Here is a 19,320-nt window from a genome sequence, read left to right on the forward strand (position 1 = left end):
TAAAAAACACTCAACTCAGGTTTACTTATGGGATTTCTATAAACTTCACTATATTTTCATCACCATCTGTTTTACCATTTTGTAAGAAAGCGGAGTTTAAGACTCCACAATAGGATAAATGTTTCCAAATTGTGTATGAGCATTCACAGTGGCTCCTAAAACCTTGAATCAAGAAAATTATCCATTTCTGATTAAAATCTAAAACTTACTACGATTCATAATGCTTAAAATACAAAGTAGCATCTCTCTTTGAAACCTTGGTTCCAACTTGCAATGCATAGTGGTAGTTGTCCTTATTCTGACAGTTTGATGAAAACTAACACAGAGCTAGGGGCACCTGGGGTAGCACAGTCGGTTAAGACAAAACTCTTGGTTTTGTCTCAGGTCGTGATCTCAGGGTCATGAGATCGAGCCCTGCCTCCAGGCTCCGAGCCCAGCACAGAGTCCGCTTAAGCTTTCCCTCACCCTCTGCCCCTCCCAGCTAGCATGCTCTCTCGTTCCCTCTAAAATAAATAAATCATAAAGCAACTCTACAGCAATTACCTTCCCAACCGACAACTGCACTTACGTCAATGTCCTCTTGCGTGAAAGTTTCTGGATCTTCTCCCATCATGTTGGCTAAATGTCTCTTTCCTATGTTGAACTCTTCAATTTGCTTTTTAATAAAATCCACTGTGTAAGTTTCACGTCTTAAGGCTGCAACATTTTTCTTTGTTGTTACACCTGTGGTGTGCCTTAGCCTTAATATCTAGCAAAAAATATAAACAAAAAGAGAAAAGATTTTAAATTAAAGATTATCTTTAGGCTACCACCTCTAAATGAAACAGGATGTTCAAACAGTTCTCTTTATTATAGTACTCAGTTGGCAAGAGTCTGGAAACAGGTAAAAAGGATTGTTAAGAAAGCCACTGGAAATTGTACTCCACTTATAAAAGCTTGCTTTTAAAAGCCTCTGCTTACAGTTTACTGGCATTTCAACACATTAAAACCCCCCAAAGCCCAAATATGTAAGTGATATGCTACCTCCTTATCTACTACAAACATCCACATTTGATAGCACTTGGCCAATGTCAACTAGTTGTGATATTTGACACACAGGCAATGAAAAGTAAAATGACACTCCCTCAAAAAGAGGCAAATGCACTTGCAGACAGAACTGAGCAGGCAGAAGACAAGAGAAGGAAGAAGCATGTACTGGGGGACAGCACACTTTGGCTACTAGAAGTCACCTTGTTGTAAAGTACAAACATGGCCCATCTTTCAGGGCCTCAAAATAATAGTTTAGCTTAGCTTGAGACTATTCTGTGGTCCTATAAGTTGATACAGGGAAGAAACTGCTTCACTAAGCACTGACAAGATTTATCATTAACTTGGTTCAATACACTAACTTACAGAAATAAGGGCTTTCCCATCCTTTTAAACTATCAGTAATGATATCACAATTGCTGCTGTTGATCCTTTTATGCTGTAGCACTAGGAATTTCCCCTCAAGGCATTAACAGTTCACCTACAATAAAGGGTGCTAAAGAACCAGAAAAATGTTTTCAAATGACTGTTCAGCCACATTCAGTGGCTGGATATAACTAGAAAAGATATTTCTGGTCCTGGCTTTTCTCAAAATCTTAATCTGTGGTTCTCTACTTTCATCCCAGCCTCAACAATTTTAAACGCTCTTAAGCAATTCAGACCTTAAGAACTATAATTCTTAGTAACTCCTTCACTTTTCTTTTTATTAACATAAATTTTCTCTGGCACATACCATCACCAACCCATCCCTGCCTCATCCATTCCCTGACCCTTTGAGAACCAGAGATTTAAGTAACTATAATAATTTGTCATCACAGTAACAATAAAAAGCAGAAGAAAAAAATACAGGACAAATATTATAATACCCTATTAATAGTAAAAATTATGTTCTTAAATGCTCACAAATCTAAACAGTGATAAAATGATTTCTTGTTACTCTTAAATAAGATAGGGCCATTTAAAATTCCATGAAACCATCTAGTTTATTTTTCCTCAGGGGAGCACAAAGAACTTTCTCTCTTTATATTATTAATTAAGAATCTTCTTTTTTTAAGATTATATTTATTTATCTGAGAGAGAGAGAGAGAGGGAGCACGAGCAGGGGGAGGGTCAGAGGGAGAAGCAGGCTCCCCTCCTAGCAAGGAGCCTGATGTAGGACTTGATCCCAGGACCCTGCAATGATAATCTGAACTAAAGGCAGATGCTTAACTGACTGAGCCATCCAGGTATTCCATTAATTGAGAATCTTAAGATGCTTTATAAATATACAGTGCTGCTAACAATTAGTAAAACACGACTCAAACTTGCTTACATACAGTGAGCCTGCCCTATTACAGCGTCTTTGTACACCCCTGCTATCTTTCCCCACTGCCAGTGCCAACAGCACCAAATCCTCATTATAAGTTTTGCCATCTTACTCTATTTTTACTTTTTCCAGGGTTTGCTTCTGGTTTTTTTTTTTTTTAAATGATTTCATGTTTTCTTTGAACACGGGAAGATGTTGCTTCCCGTGTTCAAAGTGAAGAGAAAATGCCTGTCTGCCCCAAGAATCATGGCAAAGCTGCGGATTTGGAGGAGAAAGCCGCTGTCCCTGTTCCCCTGCCAAAAGGATGATTACGAGGCTGGTTTTGTAAGTCACATGACAAAAATGTTTTTGTCCACAACTAAAAGAATCCATTCATAATACAGGTGAGCCTACTACACTTTTTACCAATCACCAACCACAGCCCTCAGGAGAAATGAGTCTCCCAGTGAATACGGGAGACTTCCCCTCACTGAAATAATGAGTTCTAAAGGAAGAGTAAGATTAGGAGGGAAGTGATGAGTTCAATTTGGGGCATGAAAAGTTTGAGATGCTTGATGGGCATCTTGGGAGATATAAGTGTCCTCAAAGCAGATGGCTCTGTGGGTGAGTATACAGGAGAGACTGGAGCTGGAGATGCCGTCTTGTTAATAATCAGCACGGGACATGATGTGACACCATCTAAGTAGGGGAAATGGCAGGCATTAGTGTTAAGAGTAAGAAACATCTATTTTACTAGGCAAAGAAACAACACAGTTTGTGAGGGAAAGCATAAGATTACTTATGTATTATGGCCATTATTTTTATGAAACAGGACAAGAGATGGGTCTGCAGAGTTAAGTGGGGGGACAGGTTTGATGGACTGAATACTCCATATTCAAAGAGCGATGATACAATGGTTGTAAAGAAGACAGAACAATTAAAGGAAGAAAATAAGAAAAAATCTTAAGCACCCCTTTATACTGGATGTGGGCCAGGAGAATAATGCCAAAAAAAACAGTTATTGAATCTATATTCATAGAATAGCTATAATATTTTATTAATTATCTTCCTGTTTCCTATATATTTCCTTTGTATGTTTCAGTGGTACATTCAATGTACTAATTAATTCAGAAGAGTTCTATCATAAGGCAAATTGTACCTTCAAATTATAAAGTATTCCATTCTCAGGCAATACTTTTACCTTGAATTTAATTGCCGAATCACAATATTGCAACCCTTTCAAACTTCTCTTTGCCTTTTCCTGGAATATCACTACCCATATTTTTCATTTAAATTTTAAATCACTTCAGGTTTTGAGTCAATCTGACTTTTTTAATACATGAGAATATCCTATTTAAATGGACTTAATAGATACTGTCTCATTTTTTCATCTTATTTTGTCTTTATCGTTTTTATGTTTTCATTCCTGTTTTCTTTCTTTTGCTAGATGGTCTATAGTTTTTTATATTTGTCTTTTGATCCAGCAATTTAAATACCATACAGCCTACTTTGATTTTAATAGTGATCACCTATAAGTCTCTTAAGAAAGTGTTTTAAATTATTTCTCCTATCAACTTCAGAAAGTAATACTCACTGAATTCTCACTTATTGTTTACTTCTTCGACCATAGGAATTATCTGTTTTTCTGTCCTCCAACCATATCAGCTTCTCTCAGTCTTACTTCTTATCCCTTTGTTCTGCATCCTGTATGATTGTTAAACCTTTACTCCTTGGGTTTTCTGTTTTCTGCAGTGTTAATTCTGCAGTCACTCTGAATGTCACTGGTCCATCTCCAAAAATCTTTCCTTAACCGTTTCTTTAATTGTATCTTGTCTTATAGCCTATTTCATACGGCTCTCCCTCACCCAACCTTTTAAGAATGTCCCTGACAGTTAGTTATAGTTAAAATAATTCTTCCATTTTGTTCAGTAAATTTCCTTTGTGTTTTCTTCATCTCTCTTTCCCACACTGTTCCTTTTCTTTTGTTCCAATAACACTTTAATATCACCTCAAGCAAGAGAGTTGATTATTGCCTTGAGGATTCATTTTCTTCACCTGATTTAAAATTATCTTGTATCTATATTCTTCAGACTTTGTGACATGTGGTGGTTTTCTTAGTTCTAATATAAATGAGGCTTAAAAAACTAAATTTTTTTATTGTTGTTCACTTCAGAAAGAGTTTTGTTTTTTTTTTTAAAGCCCCCACTTTGCTATTTTTCATAAAATCTCTTTAGGATCTTTTCAAAGACATTTGTATACATTGCCAGAGAATATGACACTCTGGAAATTCCTATTTATTATAAAGCCATCACAGCATCAATGCCAGATTACTGAATAGATTTATAAATGTTCTAAATTATTCCAGCAAGGATTCACACAAAAATATTTACATTCAAAAGAGTCCATTATTCATTAGTACAATCCGTTAAGTAAGATGAGGTTAAATGTGAATCAACTAGGTCTTTAGCTAGGAACAGCCAGAATTCCTGGAGAGAACATGCTTTGCTGATTGAGTACAAATCCCCAACAAAATTTTCTACAGGTTCTACTTCCAACTGAAAAGCTGTAACAGTGAATTTTTCTCACACTTTGCTTTTAGGGACTGGTATAGATACAACTTGACAGATTTGTTTCTTTTTTAAGATAATCAGTGGGTCAGACAACTATAATTTCAATCAAGCAGGTTGCCAAAGAAGCAGACACATCCTGACAGAGCAGTGATGTCCCAAATTTGGCCAAATGCCAGTGCCACACACTACTTTAATGATATTACGAGTATTAAGGAGTTTCCTTTTTGTTCAATTGGATAAAAATGGAACAAAGAAGAACTGCTGCTAATTTTAAAAGAAATGGCAAAAGAAAAAATACTTTGAGGAATAAAAAAGAAAAGTAAAGACTAAAGTCAGATTAGAGAAAACATGGATAGAAACAATATAAGGACATCAAGAGAGAAAGGATAGTAACCCTTTTGAATGAGTTTATATTTTTATCAACTAGCATTCTCTAGATGCAAGCAAAAGAAAATGACTTTGCTTAAGGAAAGGAGACATTTCTTAGAAGACTAAGAGGCGCCCAGGACTATACTTGAAGCAGGCAGCTAAAATCAGGTACTCTAATGATACACAACACATTCAAGAAGTCTGTGGCCATTGAGATAAAATGCTATTCCAACTTTCCTTAGCTCTTTGCTCAGGATCTCACCCGCGGGACTATCTAATGAGGCTACCTTGGGTCAGATGCCCCAGATTACAGTTCTTCCCCATTGTATCTAATGGGGAGGAACTCATTCCTCCTGAGAAAACAGGAGTGCCTGGTGAAAGGGAAATGGACACCAGGTTAAACGAACAAGGAAATCTACTACACTACTTGAGCAAAATTTCACCATTTATATTCTTTCCACAAACTTTTAAAACTTAGAGCCTCAACATACTTCCCAATCAAATGAAATATAGGGGCTTTGCTTGAATTGTACTTTAAACAAACCAACTATAAAAAATTATTGCTGGGACAACCAGAGAAATTTGAACATGGAACAGGTAATAGATGATATTAAAATTATTGTTCATTTTGTCAGATATTTGCATAGTGGCATGGAAGCTATGTGTTGTTGTTGTTGTTTAAGATTTATTTATTTATTTGAGAGAGATAGCATGAGTGGAAGGTAAGAGCAGAGAAAGAGAAGCAGACTCCCCACTGAGCAGGGAGCTGGATGCAGGGACTCGATCTCAGGACCCTGAGATCAGGACCCAAGTGAAGGCAGATGCTTAACCAACTGAGCCACCCAGGTTCCCCCATGATGGGTTTTTTTTCCCCCCCTTTTAAAAACTGCCTGTTAGAGATGCACATTCAAGTGTGTGTGTGTGTGTATGGGGAATTGTGAGATTTATATAAAAGCTCACAGGAAAAAAAGGGAGACAGATGAAACAGGATTGGAAAACAGTTACAATTATTGAAGTCAGCTGACTTATACACAGGGTTCATTATAGTATTCTATTTTTATAAATGCCTGACAGAACATGGTTTATTTTTCATAATAAAATTCTAAAAAGTAAACTATTTTACAAGTTCATTTGACAAATTTGGGCAACTACAATGGGCCAGGCTATCTACAGAATTTTAACAGAAATAACTGTCAAGCAGAACCGAGTTGGTGTTAAAATGAGAACACTGCCATACCGAGAGAAGGAAATACGAAGTATGGTCAAATTGCAGTTTTCTTACTTAAGTTACCAATCTATCTGGCAAAAAGAAGTGTGGCAGGTGATCACATGTATACACATGTGTATATGCACATGTACACATGCACATAATCCTATATGTAAGAACCCTTCCCAAGTTCAAATTCAGGAAATGAGTGAGCATCTAGGAGGTATCTATGGGCACTGTACTACGCATCAGAATAGGGATACAAAGGTTATGCTATTTATCTCAAGAGGTTTACAGCTAGGGGAAAGACCTAAATACACAAGACACTTATTTCATAAAAAAGAAGTAAATGTGGGTCTTTCATAGTTGCAAACAGCTTTCAATGGCTCCCAGTAATTCTACCATTGGTATTCTTTTTTTTTTTTAATTAAAGATTTTATTTATTTATTTGACAGAGATCACAAGCAGGCAGAGGCAGGGAGAGAAAGAGAGGGAAGCAGGCCCCCTGCCGAGCGGAATGCCCAACATGGGGCTCGATCCCAGGACCCCAAGACCATGACCTGAGCCGATGGCAAAGGCTTAACCCACTGACCCACCCAGGTGTCCCCCAACCATTGGTATTCTTTCTGTTGTTCAATCTCCTCCCCTTGAGCGTGGTCTTCTGTAACTTGCTTGAGTAACCTCTTTCTAATGACCAGAATATTACTAAAGTGACAGAGTGTCACCTTTAAGATTATGTAACAAAGACTGCGCTCCCTCTTTTTCTTTCCTGTCCTGATCAACCTGATGGAAGCCAGATGTGGTATGCTGTACTACAGAGACCCACATGACAAGAACTGAGGGTGGCCTCCAGCCAACAGCCCATCCAACAGCCTGCAGGATATGAATCCCACTAACACCCACAATGAACAAACTGGGAGAAAGATTTCCACCCTCCAGCCCCGAGACAATTAGAGCCACAGCCAACACGTGGAATGCTACATTATGGGTGACCCAGAAGGAAGACCCGGCAGATTGCAGATTGCCTGCAATCCTGACCCATAGAAACCATGAAATAACATATGTTTGCTGTTTATAAGGTGCAGAATTTGGGGGTAACTTGTTAGGCAGCAATAAGTAACTAATTCATCATCCTACTTACAACAATGAAGCATAATAAAAGTAGATTTAGTACATTAACTCTATCCTTAAAAGGACAGGATGAGATCTCAAAAAAAAAAAAAAAAATACCCTTATCCCATCAAAGGAGTTTTAAATTCCATTGCTAATAAAATGGGATTTTTAAAAAATTCAAAAGTTACCTAGGGGAAAACATAACCAATTTACCGAGCTGCAGACAGCATTTGATACAAATGGAAGTCAATTTTTAATTTCAAAGAGTTTTTAAGCAATTTATCAGTAAACTTTATTAAGACCCTATCATAAACCAGCCGTATGCTATGATAAATACAGGACATTATAATCTCTAGGCACCCATAAGATGAAAGAAGGAAAGAACAGATACTTAAGACAAGAACAATGTTTTTACAATAAAAACAAAATACACAAGGGCTAAGCCACCAAATGTTATTGGTCATTCCTTGGCAGACAGTCCGATTCAACAAGGGCGGCGGGTATTGACCCAGTGAACACGGAAAGTTTAAGCACTAAGTGTTTGGTAGAAAATAAAATTAAAAGGATGTATCATTGATAACTGGCTTTCAAAACAGAAAACTGGTCTACTGGTTTTCCTTATTATAAAAGTCAAAGGGGTGCCTAGCTGGCTCAGTCAACAGCATGCAACTCTTGATGTCTGGGATGTAAATCCAAGTCCCATGCTGGGTGCAGAGATTACTTAAAAATAAATCTTAAAAAAAAAAAAAAAAATCAAGGGCACCTGGGTGGCTCGGTCAGTTAAGCATACCACTCTTGGTTTCGCTCAGGTTATGAACTCAGGGTCCTGAGATGGAGCCCCAAGTTGGGCTCCGTGCTCAGCGGGGGGGCGGGGAATCTACTTGAGGATTCTCTCTTCTCCTCTTCCTCTGACCTACCTCCCCTGTGCTCACACACACTCTCTGTATGTAAAATAAACAAATCTTTTTTAAAAAGTCATAAATATTTCAGAAAGCTAAGTTAACATTTTTACATTATATTGATAGAGGATTTGGGAATCCATGGGTAGCCTTTGTAGGACATCATGACTGTCAACTGCTTATAATGCCAGTGCGGCTCTCACTAGTTTAAGACAAAAAAACAAAACAAAACAAAAAGCCCAAGTACCTTAGTATAGCAAAACAGATCATAATCTGGGCCCTGCCAAAGTTTCTTATCTCTCACCATTCTTGCACAAATTACTACACCAATTATAACTGCTATAACCAATTAGTTGTTGCTGCTAGATCCACTGACTGTAGGTCTCTGTCCCTTCTGTACCTATTAACATCATCATAGAACAGAACACCTCTTTTTTCATGGAGCTCCTAACTGCTCCTGAAGACTGTATCATCTCCTTTGAGAAGCTGCCCATCACTCTATCCATTTCAACCCATTTGCACTTCTGTGCTCTTCTGTACTTACCTCTGCAAACCTTTATGGTAAACTGTGTGTAGGTCACCAATATTCAGGGGTTTATAACCTGAAGTTTCACCATTCACAAATAAGATTCCCTCCTCCATCCCGAATTTGGTTTACTTAGATATTTGTAATTGTAGTGGCATTAATACAAAGCATGTATATAAGATGGGTACACAAGAGGAAGTCTGCTAGTTAGGGTCCCAACTAAGCACACAGGAGTCATAGTTTAATGGAACTTGTTTCTTTTTCCAGATGGCATCAGTGTTTTTCACTTTTTTGACTGTGAACCATAGTAATAACTACTATTTAGATCACCACCTAGGACACACTTATACATATAAAAAAATGCAAAAATACCCTATGAGATGTATTTGTTATTATTATTCCATCCTTTTGGAAATATGGCCCCTAAGAAAAATGTAACTATATTTTTCTTTTCCTGAGTGAGAAAGAGAGCATGTTTGTGTGTGCGCAGGTGTGGGGGCAGAGCGAGAGAGGGAGAGAGAACCCTAAACAGGCTCTATCCCCAGCCCCCCGTTTTGATCCATGACCCTGAGATCTTGACCTAAGCCCAAATCAAGTTGGATGTCCAACCGACAGAGCCACCCAGGTAGCCCAAGAAAAATATAACTATTAATGTTAGATACAGAAGTGAAGGAGTATTAATATTTAAGACAGACAAAAAAAAAAACTTTTATGAATATCTTTAATCACATATATGGTAATAGTAAGGGTCTGAGTGGGGTCAGTTAAGTCCTTTAGTTATACGTGAGATGCGCTTCTTGTGGTAAAATATAAGCTGTGACACTACAAAGGAATTTGGGGATTCGGCAGTTTCAGGATCATCCCTGGAGAGTACTAAGGGTCAAAACTGTCTGGTAATATATTATTTGATAATGATTTGTTTACTTCACAGTGGCTGGCTCAAGTAAAGTGCTCAGTAAACATTTACCATATGGAGGGGGAAAAAAGCTTTATTTTAGTCAAGGAGATGAAAATTAAAGTAGCAAGGAGAAATCGCTGTTCACCCATCTTCCTGAAAAAAATAGCTAATGCCAGTAGAAAAGCATATGCATGCTCATATATCAGTGATGGGAGTGTGGATTGCTACTGCCTTCCTGGAAAGCTGTGGAAATATCTATTCAAATGTAAGATGTACACATACTTTGCAACAATAAACTCCCAACTGGAATGCTCTTCTACACAAATAAAAGGAATAGTACCTAAGAATTATTACAGAATGTTAACATATTAATGGTAAGAAAACGTTAACAAAATAAATGGCCATCAACCATTACCACTAACACATATGTATGCATATGATAAAAAGGATCATAGAGAAAGACAGAGGATACACAGATTCTGGAGTCTGAGGGAGGGAAAGAAAGTTAGCACCGCTCCCACCCCACACATACATACATAAAGTGTCAGCAATGAAAACATTCTATATGCTACAGCCCCTTTTATAGCTAACTAAGCATATGCAGGGAAAACATACTCGAAAGAGATGCATGAAAAGATGAAAGTTTCAACATATTTTCCAACAATAGAGTATTAAGAGGTGCCCGGTTGGCTGAGTCGGTTATGCATCCAACTCTTTTTTGGCCCAGGTCATGATCTCAGATCCTGGGCTGGAGGCCCAAGTAAGGCTCCACGACTGAGCAGGGAGTCTGCTTCTGCTTCTCCCTCTGCCTCTGTGTCTTCCCATGCTCATGCTCTCTCTCTTTCAAATAATAAAATCTTTTTTAAAAGTATTAAAAAATAAGTGATGGATAAATGAATAGATGGACTGGTTGATTTAGATTAAAATATAAAAGATTTTAAAATTTGATTAAAATATAAAAGAAAGATAATTTTAAAAAGCATTCCTTTTTTCAATAGTTTCTATATAATATTTGACTTCTTTACAATATTTGGTACTTGTTTATCACTTTCCCTACTTAAAACATTCGCCTGTTTTCCAGGACATCACACTGTCTGGTCTCCACCCTACTTCTTTAGCAGTTCATTCTCAATCTTTAGGGTGTTCTTCTTTCTTGACTGCTGTCCTTCAGGACCTGTCCCTCCATTTATAACAATTCAGGACAGGTTCACTAGGTGTTTGAATTCACTTCCAGAGCCTTGATTACTATCTACAAGTTAACGGAGGCTTTGTAAATCAGATCTCTCCTTGAACTATAAACCTGTCAATCTTTGGGCCTACTGGAAATCTCCTCTTGGACATCCCAATTAAAACTGTATAATAAACATAATTACATCCGAAACTTAACTCATTTTCTTCCCTCTCAAAACGTTTCCCTTCTTTTGAGATCCCATGTCAGCAAATGGCACCATCACCCAACTGAGTTCCGTGAAGCTAAAATCTTGGCTTCTCACTGCTCTCAGGAGTCAAGGAAATGTGAAAGTTCTGGTCTCCATCTCTCCAGAGACAAGATTTTGGGGGAAAATTAAGAAAACAGAAACTGCACAGATGCAAGGCACTTTTAAAGTCACTACTGTCCATCTCATCCACTGTGACTTTCTCCAGTAAGTCTTCCAGCCTACTGCAGAAGTCCAGTTCTCATTTACCGTCCCTGGCGCGGCCCTCCTCCACACTGGACCGCAGGCAAGTCGGAAGGACCCGACCCACCACACCTAAGGCATGGACTCCCCTCAGCTTGGCAGCCAACTCAAGGAAGAGGGGTGGCTCTAGTTCTGTCTGCAGACAACTTCCTCACTGCACCCTACGAAAACCAGAAACAACCTGGACTGGCCGCTGCAAACCAATACCCATTTCTCCTCTCTCAACCTCAGACCTCAACTAAATACCCCAGACCCCTAAGTCCCCGTCTGAGGGCACGTGAGACGCCAGAGGAAGGTTGCGGCCGCGTATCCACATCTTTGCGCTACACGAACCAGTGCTTCTCCCTTACCTGGAATCCAGTATCTGTCTGCAACTCAGCAGCCGCGGCTTTCCAAACGCCTTGTCTCCGGGTGAGGCTAACCCTACCTCCGAGAAAGAGCCGGTAGAAAGCTGCTGCGCCGCAGAACACACAGGGAGTCGCCATATTGGCTACCAGAGAGCCCGGCGGCCGGGCAAAGGGGCAGGACTTGATAAAGCCTGCGCAGGCGCGGGTGGGAGCTGGGTTCCGGGGGCTGTCGGGAAGAAACAGGGGGCGTGTTCTGCAGGGCGGAGCGGCTCGTCGCTGGTTGGGTGTGTGAGCCCTCGGGGCGTGTCCGACTCCACCCCCTTGCTCGTCGTAGTCCTAAACTGAAGCGCTTGGCCTCTTTCCTCTCCCGCAGCTCCTGAATTCTCTGGTGGTTTAAGTCTCGGTAGACTTTCACGTGGCTCTTCAACCAGCCCTTCCTTCCCTGTCTGGGGCTGCACCTCGAGCCGGCTCTCCTCGAACGGCAGAACTCGCGCCAAAGCAGAGGCTCTTGTTCTTGCTCACGCAAGAATGAACTCCAAGCCTTGGCTGCTTTATATGTCTTTCTACCATGGGTTTCCCCTTCTCTCTACCTTTCCACGCTTTCAGGGTCCAGGGTCTCCACCTGCCTCCAGCAACTGCCAAACCACTCTACTTTCCATGGCGCTCACACTAATATTGTTGAACTGTATAACGCGCAGGCTAAACCATTCACAGATGAGGACGAAACAGCCTTAGCCATGTTTACGCGCCTCTCCTTGCAGTGTCAGCACTAAGCCTCGCTTGAAACCCAATCAGAATTAAATGCCCCGTCATGGAATAAAAATGAGTATAACTTGCTTCCGGAGACTTGTGGGCCCTTGAGAGTAACAAAATACATTTTTCTACAAAATACATTTTTAAATGATGCAGTAAGCCGCTCTGAAAGGATTTCCAAACATTTAGAATGGAAGGATCAGTAAAATTAAAACACAAACACACAAAGTTGTCAAGAAAATACATATACCATCATTTCTTAAAACACATTTAGTCATTAAAAAGGTAGAAATGACATAATCCCAGAAAAAAAAAAAACTGTTCTTTTAAATGGAATGTATTTTGCTGAATTGAAAACTCACTCTTGTTCTGTTACTACCTTTTAGAATAGTAAAACTTTCATCAGAAATTGGCAGAGGTTCACAAATTTGGGAACCAAAACTTCATAGCTCATTCAAATAGGTGCCTTTAGACAGCAGTTCCCACACATTGTCACAAAAAGGTTTTTAACTTAGTTGTGGGTATTTAGTTAAATAGAAAACAAATAAATATGTGGAAGCAGAATTTTTACTATTTCTTTTTAATAATGACATTCTGGAACATATAAGAACTAAGTAAGTTTGGAAATTAAGGTGAGGGATTGTAGGGCTTTTTTTCTTTTCTTTTTTTTTTTTCTCCTAAAATCCATGTTACAATATTTCATTAGATTACAGTAAAGTGAATGTAATACATTTCCTGCCTCTAGGGGCAACACTTGGACTGCTGCATGAAATTTCCCATGTAGCCTTTGAGTTTGGAACAAATATACCATTATAGGTTGACATTAGGTACATAATTTGGAGTCAGAAGAAAAGACTGGAATCAGGAATGTGCTGGTAAACTTTTAAAATATGTAAAAAAAAAAATTGTAGTTTTACCACACAGCTAAAACTTAGATTCATTTAAGTTTCCTCTCATTTTCTGAACACCTCTTATGTCAGTGGCATCAGGCATCCTAGGCACAAGGCTCATAAGTCCCGAAGGTCCAATATGGTGGAATCACATCTAATGTGAGGGTTTGGTTCTAAAGTCAGCTTATAGTCAAAATGAACTAACAAGTGCTGCTGAGATGTGAGGTAGCAATAACTTGTAGATGCTTCTGGTGGGAGTACAGACCTCCTGAAATCAACCAATCAATCAATGATGTTAAAAGGAGTATACCCTACAATCCATCAATTGCAGTCTTAGGTATATAGCCTGTATTATCATAAATTCTTGGGCAGTATACCAGAAGACATGTATCTATGTCATCAGCGAGACCACTGCACTCAAGAAACTTCTAGAAGCTCTGATTAATTGTAAATTTTTATGTTTTAGAAAATAACAAATTGTCAGAGGCAGGCCTCTGGCCAGGGCGGCCTCCGCCATTAAAAGATGGCGCCTGGCTAGTTGCCAGGTTAGGATTGCCTCCTGAGACTAAGCGGAATGCCCAAAGAGGAAGTAAACAGCATTGGTTGCTAGCGAAGTTGTTCGTTTAGGTGCACAGCCTGATTCGCTCCCTCCTGTACCCTGCTCGCTGATTGGTCATGTAAGCGTATATAAGTGTGTAGACTTGCGGAAATAAAGAGGGAGAAGATGCATCCGAACTGGGGCTTCTTGTCGTCCTTGTGGGGTGAGGGCGATAACAAATGGCTGGAGCAAGAAAAAAAAACAAAAAACAAACAAAAAAAACCTTTGAATACGACCCTCCCCCCAGAACAGACATCTGGGCAGATGAATCATGAAGTATCTGAGTTTCATTATAATGTTAAAATCCCCACACTGAGAGGAACATAGCCTCATTAGCATAACATACAACATATGTATAGACATGTTTTCTGAGTGGGAATGTGTAACTCTATGCCTGACCATTGCAAGTGACGATGAAACCTTCCCCTCTAAATATCCATCCCAAACCCTAATAAAATGAACTTCCTTATCCCTGCTCTGGGAGACACAGCTTTGGGAAGATTCACATGATCTCAGGCAACTCCACCTGGTGTAGTCTCTGTGGCTAAGTCACCAAGGAGCAGACACACATCAGTGCATAAACATAAGAATATTCATAACATTCTTTTCTGGGTTTTTTTTTGTAACAGCAAAAGTAACCATTTATTGATCAGAGGATGGATGGATGTCAATGACAATGAATGAACCACAACCACACAATATGGATGGGTTTCATCAGGTAGAGAAAAAAAAGTCACATATGCTTACCTAGTCTGATTCCATTTATATAAAGTTCAAAACCACGTAAAATGAAACGAGATATTGTTTAAGGGTCTATCCCTATCTGTCATAAAACCATAAAGAAAAGCAAGAGCATGATCAACACCCACTTGGGAATAGTAAATAACCCAGGAAGGAGGGAGAGGGTGCCGTGAGCAGGGCACACAGAAGTGTCAGTGTTCCTGCTAATGTTCTTTGTCTTTAGATGACTGGTGGACATACAGGTGTTCATTTTATCCTTGAATTTCTAAAAATATAGATACACATAACAGGTAGAGCTGATTTCATCTCACCTCCTGCCGTGACTCACACCAGGAGATGTGGCAGGCTATGGTGGGAGTGTAAATTGGTACCAATTGTTATTTCTTTTTCCTGTGTTTCTCGTATCCCATTTCCTTACTCTTCTCTTCTTCAGTATCCCTTCTTCATCTCTTTCTTCCCCCTCCCTGTGTAGATTGCTTAATGATGAATGATGTCATTTCCAGAAAAATCGTACACACACGCACGCACACACACATACACACAGACACACACCTTTAAAAGATTCCTGGAACTAGAGTTTCGTGAATCAGTGTGAAAAAACTTAGCCTAAAAAAAGCACAAAGTCTTCATGGGTCCACAGATAACTGAGCTCTTCAGAGAACTTCAGGTCAAAGATGAACAAACACTCCATGGTTCATGGAAAGTGCACTGAATTTGGATTAAGAAATATGTGTTATTGTCTGAACTCTGCCACAAACTCTTTGACACTTGGTGGTTCGTTTAGCTTATGGAAAACCTACGTTCCTCATTAGTGTAACTGAGGGGTGGATGAGATCAGTGGTTCTCAAAAGTATGGTCCTCAGAGCAGGAACCTCAGCATTCCTAATTACATTGTATATTAAATTGTGTCCAATTCAGAAGATGATGAAGTCCTAACACCCAGTACCTCATAACATGAACTTTTTTGGAAATAAGAGTTGTTCCAGAAGTAACCAGGTAAAAAAGAGGTCACTGCCGTGGGTCTTAATCCAATATGGTAATATTTTAGGAAGTCTCAGACCTCCAGCCTCCAGAATTGTGAAATAATAAATTTCTGTTGCTTAAGGCACCAATTTTATAGCACTTTCTTACAGCAGCCCCAGGAATATACCCAGTGTATTGTTTTTTTAAAACGTCTACAATTTTTGGTACTCCTCCTTTTTTATTTTTTAAGAGAAGATTTTATTTATTTGAGAGAGAAGGCATGCACAAGAGGGAGTATGAGTGAGAGGAGGGGCAGAGGGAGAAACAGAGTCCCCACTGAGCAGGGAGCCTGATGCAGGACTCGATCCCAGGACCCCGGGATCATGACCCAAGCCAAAGGTAGACGCTTAACTGACTGAGCCACCCAGGTACTCCGGTATGCCTCCTTTTAAAAGGTGAAGTCCTTCCTTTAATATATGAGCTGGATTTAATGACCTATCTCTGAAGGATAGACTTTGGATACTAGTCACAAAAGCTGGCTTCCTGCTTGCTCTCTGTCTCTTGAAGCACCCACTCTGGGGAGAATTTAGATGCTGTGTGGTGAGACAGCCATCCGGAGAGATCTGCCTAGGGAGGCACAAAAGTCTCTTGCTAAGAGAGGTGGGAGTGAGCCATCCTAAAACTGGGTCCTCCAGCCAAGTCTTCATATGACTTTAGTCCCCAACCAACAGTTTGATTACCACCTCATTAGAGATCCTGAGCCAGAGACACCAATCTTAGACTCTGGGCCATAGAAATTATGCAAAAATATATGTACGTTCTTAAAAGAAGCCACTATGATATGGGGTAATTTGTCATGCAGCAATAAATAAAAAACACACCTGGGAATTCCTTAGAAATGCAAATTCTTCAGTCCCAGTCCAGACCTACTACATCTCGAAGTGAGACCCAGCATAAAGCCTTCCAAATCATTCACAGTTCTTGTCGAGAATAGATTCCATTACATTTCATCTGGTGTCAGTATCCTTTCATCCCGGCCATCTGGTCTGACCCTGCAGATTCCTATGTGCCTTTTGTGTGCATGTGTGGTTAAAAAATACATAATATAAAGTTTACCATTTTAACAATTCTGAGTGTATATAGTTCAGTGGCATTAAATACAGTTACAGTGTTGGGCAATCAGCACCACCATCCATCTCCAGAATGTGTCAATCTTCCCAAACTGAAACTCTGTCCCCATCAGACACCTCCCAGTCTCCCTCTTCCCACTCCCTGGTAACCACCCTCCTCCCACTTTCTGTCTTCATGTATTTGACTATTTTAAGTACCACAGCTAAGTGATATCACACAGAATTTGTCCGTTTGGGCCTGCCTTATTTTACTTAGCATACCATTTCCAAGTTTCACCCATGTGGTAGCATGTCTTAGGATTTTCATTCCTTTTTAACGATCAATAGTATTCCATTGTACATAGGTTCCACATTCAGTCTATCTGTCCATCCATCATGGGACACGTGAGTTGTTTCCACCTTCTGGCTATTGTGAATAATGGTGCTATGAACACTTGTGCACAAGTGTCTATTTGAATCCCAGCTTTCAGTCCTTTTGGGTACATGTCCAGAAGTGACATTGCAGGATTCATGTTTTTAATGGGGCCAGACTTCCAACTTAACCTACCCAGGCAGGTGCCCACACATCTTCAGTGAAATTTAAATCTACAACTTAAAAAGTTTTTATTATCTAGACCAGCTAAATACGCGGTATACATGGAATAAGGAAATGAGTAATGCAAATTTCACTGAAGTGTAAAAATATTTATGAGAGGTAATTTTAGTACCTAATTGCTATATATGAAGCTTCTATAACAGTTTAAAAACTGAATCCATCTCAGCCTGCAAGTAAATCTATTCTCCCCAAATGCATATACTTTACAATATTAATTGCATTTTAATTAATAACAAAGAGAACAAATATCTTCTTTGGTGTTTTCCCCCACTGCGTTCAATGTGGACGCAATCCATCCACATATGCTCTTTACCCACGAGCTGTCAATTATGCTTGCTATAAAAGACACAGCACTTAGGGAGCTGTCAGTCAAGGCTGTTATGATGCTTCAAGAATCATTTCTCCAGGCTTCGTTATCAAAAATAAAACAAATTTACATGGAGCATAAAGGTGGATCGATCACACCATTTGCTGTGCATTGAAAATGATTTCCAACATACATAGTTTCACGGCAATGTGCTTAGGGCCAGTGTCTTCTTGACCATATTTGTAATTATTTTGCATAGATTAAGACATTTTTTTTTTAAGTGCAAGTAGCCAGTAGAAGTAGATACTCTGGGTGGTGGAATTAGAAGTGGTTTCCATGTTAGGAATAGTAGCATGTACAAAATGTTCTACGACGTTCTGGGTATTTCTTTCATCCATGCCCTCCCTTCGCATGGATTTGACTCGGTACAGGACTCCCTTGTGATGAGCCCTGAACAGAAGTAAAGAAGGTCTAGAAAACGGGAGCTAAACAGCCAAGCTTATAGACTGAATATAGTCAAGATACTGGGATTTCAGAACAAAACAAAACAAAAAACGGTTAGGAAGGAATATAATTGGAACCAATAAAATCAGTGAGGGCCTGGCTAAAATAAATATAGACTTAATAATCAAATGCCAGAACACTAGAGCCAAAATAAACTTCCCCAGGCATAAAGAGACTATTTTAGGACAAAGAGAGGAGGTGCCACTTTACACAGCAGGGAGTCGATTTTAAAAGTGGATTGTGGGGAAGAAGTTGATGCAGCCTGAAAATGTAAATAAGTAGAAGATTGTCATCTGGGCCTGAAAAAAAAGAGATGTTCTGAAGTATATTCTTCATTCTTATGCTTTTGAGGAAGTGAAGGTAAGAGCAACATATGCCAGCATTTCTGAGAAAGCGCCTGCATTTCGATGGACCATGAGACGCAATTCTAAGAAATATGGAAGAGAGCTGTATAAATTATACATCGTATGCAAGTGAACACACACAAAATATTAATTGAAAGAGTATTGTGTAATATTACATGGCAGTCGCTGGATAAAACTATCTCATCTCTTTATGAATAGTTTGCTGTGATTAGATTGTAAACACCTGCGTGGTGTTATTTTGACTTTAGACTCAAAGTAACAGTTTTATCCAGGGTCTAAGTTTTGCCTCATTGGATCGTAGCAACATCCTTACGAGGGAGCTACTATTATTATCCTCATATTAGACATAAGGAAGTTGAAGCATGGCTGTGTTAAGTAATTTGTGTAGGGTCTTACAGCTAAGGAGGTCTGGAGCCGAGCAACATGGTACCAGAAGACTCATGCCTAACCACACTTCCATATAATGTCCTGTCCCAGGAGAATTGTGAGTTAGTTAACCAGCGTGTCTTGAGAACCCTAACTCTCCCCTTTATATGTTCTATCTGCTTGCTGTTC

General features: G+C 39.4%; 1 protein-coding gene across 1 annotated transcript in view; it reads right to left on the minus strand.

Moving 5' to 3' along the window:
• Positions 1 to 12,113, minus strand: part of MRPS9 (mitochondrial ribosomal protein S9) — a 65,020-nt gene extending 52,907 nt beyond the window's left edge. The window contains exons 1-2 of the mRNA XM_004764378.3: positions 11,923 to 12,113; positions 569 to 748 (exon numbers count right to left, since the gene is read on the minus strand). Of these exons, the coding sequence (XP_004764435.1) occupies positions 569 to 748; positions 11,923 to 12,057 (315 nt within the window). The 5' untranslated portion in view covers positions 12,058 to 12,113. The remainder of the gene's footprint in view (positions 1 to 568; positions 749 to 11,922) is intronic.
• Between the last annotated feature and the right edge of the window lie 7,207 nt (positions 12,114 to 19,320).

Source organism: Mustela putorius, unplaced genomic scaffold (assembly GCF_011764305.1).
Source record: "Mustela putorius furo isolate JIRA1106 unplaced genomic scaffold, ASM1176430v1.1 tig00000224_pilon_pilon_pilon, whole genome shotgun sequence".
In the NCBI taxonomy this organism is placed as follows: domain Eukaryota; kingdom Metazoa; phylum Chordata; class Mammalia; order Carnivora; family Mustelidae; genus Mustela; species Mustela putorius.